General features: G+C 30.9%; 1 protein-coding gene across 1 annotated transcript; it reads left to right on the top strand.

Moving 5' to 3' along the window:
* The first annotated feature begins 1,271 nt into the window (after nucleotides 1-1,271).
* Nucleotides 1,272-2,881, top strand: LOC136214416 (exopolygalacturonase-like). Its single transcript, XM_066002876.1, has 4 exons — nucleotides 1,272-1,407; nucleotides 1,516-1,821; nucleotides 1,930-2,445; nucleotides 2,555-2,881. The coding sequence occupies exons 1-4, from the start codon at nucleotides 1,288-1,290 to the stop codon at nucleotides 2,774-2,776; spliced, it is 1,164 nt and encodes a 387-aa protein (XP_065858948.1). The 5' UTR covers nucleotides 1,272-1,287; the 3' UTR covers nucleotides 2,777-2,881.
* Nucleotides 2,882-5,212: the final 2,331 nt, after the last annotated feature.

The following is a 5,212-nucleotide window of genomic DNA, read 5'->3' as shown; positions in this document are numbered from 1 at the left end:
TATCAAATAAAAATAACCATTTAAATTTTTATTATCTTTTAAGTCTTATGGTATAAATTTAGCATTATGGTTTTTGGAGTAGAGCGAATTTAGTTTCCATGTAGAAAAAAATTACAATATTAAACATAACGATTAATCTCAAGCCTAGTTGATTAAAGTGAGTTTTTTCATTAACATAAAATATGCAACTTCAAACTATATTGAATGAACAGATAGGTTAGAGCGATGATAGAACATGAAATTACATATAAAAAACCTCATTTTTGTCAATCTCATAAACGTTAGGCTTAAGATTTTACTATATTGTGCGTGGATGCTAATTGCTCTCTCCTCATAACCATATGGCTAAATTCGTACCTTATCCATTGTAATAAAAAAATCATCTAACCTCCAACTAAAAAAATAAAATATATATAAAGAGCCCAAGTTTATTATCTCACCCTGAGCCTCTAAAAGGTCAAGACCGGCCTGCATGTAGTCATTGTTTTATTGGAGAGGGATCTGATTACTTCATCTAAGTTGTATGGCCAATACTCTATGTTACTGGGATTGAAAATAAAGTTGAATTTGTCTAGACCCTTCAATGGTGAGGATTAAATTAAGTTTCGAAATCTCTACAGAAACTTACCCAAGTGCCTTGTGAAAACGGTCACTAGACGTAGCAATGCATGTTGTGTGGACGGTTTTGAAAACCATTTGTAGATATTATAGGGGTGGTTGTAATCGTCGCTACAATAGAAATTTTTTATCGCTAGATGTTCTTTTTGTAGTTTTATTAAATATCTTAAGCATAATTGATGCTTGGAAGGTCCGATTGAAATTTAAATAACAATCAAATTAGCATTTTCAAATTTTGGTAACGTACAGCTCAAATTGACTTTACTTGAAAATATAAGGATTAAATTTGTATCATTTCGTACTTTAAAACTAAATTTACACGTAGCTTTAAATTTATACCAATCCCGTGTATACAATTAATATATCCATGATATATTATCTAAACTCGCGAGCTTAATTTACATATGGGATCATAAAACAATGCGAAATTAGTTTTAAAAAAAGAAAGAAAAAAGAAATGCAATAACTTGAAACATAATAATAGGATTGGTGGTCATGTTTATATCACCAAAACAAACTTTAGCCGAAAATAGGAAAGTCAATAGTGAAAAAAAATGGAAATTTGAACAAGTAATTCCTAAAATTAGATAATGAATATATATAAAAGAAGCATTAAATTATGCAATAAAATAAGAAAAGAAATCATAGGAAGGTATTGGTAAAAAAGATATGAAATCTTTAATGATGTTCTCAGTCGTATTTACATTTATGGTTCTGTTATCTAATGTTGAAGCAGCCTTACTTGATATAACAAAATTTGGAGCAAAACCTAATGCAGATTGTACTCAGGTAAGGATATAGGATTGTGCATGATTATAATGTAATTAAGAAGATTTAGAAGGTTGCAATCAAACATATATATGTGATAAATTAATTAATTTTATTTGTTTGTTATAGGCTATAACGACTGCTTGGAAAGAGTCATGTGCAGCAGCAGGTCCGGGTGGAGTGATAATTCCGAAAGGAACATTTCTGGCAGGTACAGTTACATTGGCAGGTCCTTGCAAAGGACCAATGACTTTTAACCTTCAAGGAACCTTACAAGCACCACCTAAAATTGAAACACCTGGTTGGATTAGTATTCAATATGTTGATAAACTCACTGTAACTGGTGGTGGAACTCTGGATGGTCAAGGTGAAGAAATGTGGAAAACCCAACCTTTGTGTTTCAAGAAAGTAACTAGCTGCAAGTCCAAAGCAGTTGTAAGATCATTATAACTAACTCATTCGTTCGGTATAAAAAAAACATTACCTATTTACTTATTATTCTAATTAAGTATCTAATTATATTTCATAATTGAATGATTGCAGAATCTAAGGCTTGATTTCATAAATGGTGGTGTAGTTGAAGGTATCACATCCCTCAATAGCAAGAATTTCCATATCAATGTTTTCTCTTGCAAGGATGTCACATTCCGAAAGCTTACAATAACTGCACCTGCTTTAAGCCCTAATACAGACGGAATTCATGTTGGAAAATCAAAAGGAATTACAATTATTGACACTAACATCGGTACTGGTGATGATTGTGTCTCTGTTGGTGATGGAACAGCAGACTTGAAAGTAATAAATGTAAAATGCGGTCCTGGTCATGGAATTAGTATAGGAAGTTTAGGACTTTATAAGAATGAGGAACCTGTAACTGGAATCACTGTTCAAGGATGTACCCTTACAAATAGTGATAATGGTGTGAGAATTAAATCATGGCCGGACAAATACCCTTGTGTGGCATCAGGTATACACTTTTCAGATATTACCATGGAAAATGTTTCAAATCCTATCATTGTGGATATGATGTATTGTCCATACAGTCAATGTAATACCAAGGTACGTACTTCCATTTCCATACTATAAGGGATTGTTTTATTTTTATCACGTATTGGTTTTCTCATATCACTAACCAGCTTATTGCTTTCATGTTTAATTATAATTCTAGGGTCCATCACATGTCAAGCTTAGTGATGTTTCCTTTAAAGGCATAAAGGGTACATCAGCCACTCCTGAAGCTGTTTCTCTCCATTGTATGCCTGGAAGTTGCGACAAAATAGAACTTTCTGGCATTGATCTCAAATATACAGGTGCTCAAGGCCCTGCAAAATCTAATTGCACTAACATTAAGCCAACTATTGTAGGAACCTTGAATCCTGCAGGATGTTAATATCCAGACCCACCTTATTTTGACCTTAATTAGTACAATTTTTGATGTGAGCTTTTATTCTATACATTCAAATGTAATATTTATCTTTCCATGCTATAAGCAACTATTCAAATGTAATAATTAGTACAATTTTCAATGTGAACCGTTATTCAGAAATTGTGATCACTACAAAAAAAAATACGAAGAAAATAATGATATTAAGAAAATTCTCATTGAAAAATGAATATAATGAGAGGAAACAATATTATTGCATATTAATAACTAAACATTTTACTTTTTGGGATTTTTTTTAAAAATCTCCTCGTTAAATGAGAAAAACTTAATTAGAAAAATGAAATGTTCTCATTAAAACCATACCACCAATAGTTAAAATAAGGATAAATAATATCATAAAGACTAAAATAAAATATGAGCTCCTTTTTTTACATATACCCTGATTATTGCTCTATATATTAGGCATCATTCGTTCCCCCCAAAATATTTCGGTTCTTCCACTCCATTCTCCAATATAATCAACAAATGAAAAGGCTCAATTTCTAAGATCTCACAAGCCACCTTATACCCAACTTTGACAAATCCTCTAGATTTTGACAAAATTCTCCAGCTTCACCAAAATATTCCACCTTCACACCTTTCTGGGATATCTTACCAGTTTGCCAAGCATGGATAAAATCCTCAAAATTAAATACACCAACAGCGTCGGTTTTCTTAGCAACATTAGATGGAATCCCCCAAAACACGACAATCATCGACTTTACTCCATCATCGGACAATAATCTCACAAATTTGCATCATCAGTTTCCTCCAGATACCAATTTCGATGTGGATTACCTTAGTTTTTGGTGGAATAATTGATGATGACCAGTTACATCAGTCATCTCTCATTCTCCATTATTGAATATACCAATAACTTAAACAAGTAATATAATAGTAATAATTTAACTAGAAGATATGATTACACGATATCCATAATGAATCTATAATCAATAATTCAGACAGATGCATCGTATAAAGACAAAAAAACATTAAAAGACGTCTCCCAGTATTCTTTCGTTTCAAATTTTTAATTTATCATGCATTTATTATACTGCCACATTAATGGCATAAAATCGACCTTGCATTTATTATTGTATGAAGGAAATTTGAAAAGAATTTTTAGTAGTAGTATAAATAGGCTTGAATCAAAGAAAAAAATACAGTATACCATTGGCTATCAAAGTTTATCAATCATTTATCATTTCATCTTCAAATATATTTTATATTTTATGGATAAGTCTGAAAAGCAGATTGGAAACATTATGGGAGAGAATGATGATGTTACTGATACCGATGCCACAAAAGCATTGGCTGATTTTTCAAACATGATTACAAGTTTTAGTGATGCATTCGTGGAAGGAGATGTAGATTCAATAATAATATTCATGCAGGTGATTGCATCTGTCACAAAATTGATGTATGAGTCAACGGCTAAATATATGAAATTCGAATTGGAAGAGATTGAGGAGTTGAAGGATGAAGTTGAGGAGGCGAAAGAGATGTTGAAGACTTTGAGGAGGAAGAACAAACAATTGGATGAGTTGAATTAATCAACTACATATGTTAAGTTTGCTTTTTTTAATAGTGTTGTTTTGTGAGTTATCATAAACACAGTTTTTATTTTAATGCAAAATAATTTCTTATCTATTGAAGTTTATATTAATAAATGCATTTAAGAGTATATTTTATTTGTAAACTAAAGAAAATAGCCCCATATCTACTAACAGGATATATTACTACGATCTATTTGTTATAGTTTAAGGTATATCTGTTATGCATGGAAATCAAATACCTTGTCCATAAAGTACAGCTACATTTTAAAAATAGTGACATATTTAGAATAAAGAGTTGTAATAATTAAGTTTTAATAAAAGATATTACAGCTGTAATTTTTAAGTACAAATCTTTTGTAACTCAATTTTTGGATTATCGAAATATTACTCCCTTCAATACTAATTAACAAGACGTGTTGCGGAGTTGCATAATAAGATAAACAATTAAGTATGTTTAATTAATTATTAAATGTTAGATTATGTTTAATTGACAATGTACTACTATTTATAAAGGATAATGAAAATGTGTTGTAGCAATTGTTAATTTACTTTTCGAATCACATTGGGGTGGGATGGGTTAAGTGTTTTTCTTTATCTTTAATGTAATTTTCTGTGGTGAAGCTCTTAGCCTAGTGGTTGAGAGCTTACATATGTCTTGGGAGGTCATGGGTTCAAATCACATTCGGGTTTGGTGGGGATTTTTCTTTCTTCTTTAATGTTAGCGCATTGCGCAAATTGTTTTTTTAAAAAAATTTACTTATGTAGTGAGAATCAAAAAATAACGTAATTTGGAAATAACTAAGACATCTGTTTCTTCATATTACATCTAAAAACTTGAAATTTTAGA

Source organism: Euphorbia lathyris, chromosome 1 (assembly GCF_963576675.1).
Source record: "Euphorbia lathyris chromosome 1, ddEupLath1.1, whole genome shotgun sequence".
Taxonomy (NCBI): domain Eukaryota; kingdom Viridiplantae; phylum Streptophyta; class Magnoliopsida; order Malpighiales; family Euphorbiaceae; genus Euphorbia; species Euphorbia lathyris.
The sequence above is the reverse complement of the archived record's forward strand: the minus strand, read 5'-3'. Positions and strand labels throughout refer to the sequence as shown.

Bases quoted from the DNA above. Each gene is read 5' to 3' on its own strand.
- LOC136214416 (XM_066002876.1), top strand. From the start codon at position 1,288: ATGAAATCTTTAATGATGTTCTCAGTCGTATTTACATTTATGGTTCTG. The intron at 1,822-1,929 runs GTAAGATCATTA...GAATGATTGCAG, and splicing joins GCTGCAAGTCCAAAGCAGTT to AATCTAAGGCTTGATTTCAT. The intron at 2,446-2,554 runs GTACGTACTTCC...TTATAATTCTAG, and splicing joins ACAGTCAATGTAATACCAAG to GGTCCATCACATGTCAAGCT.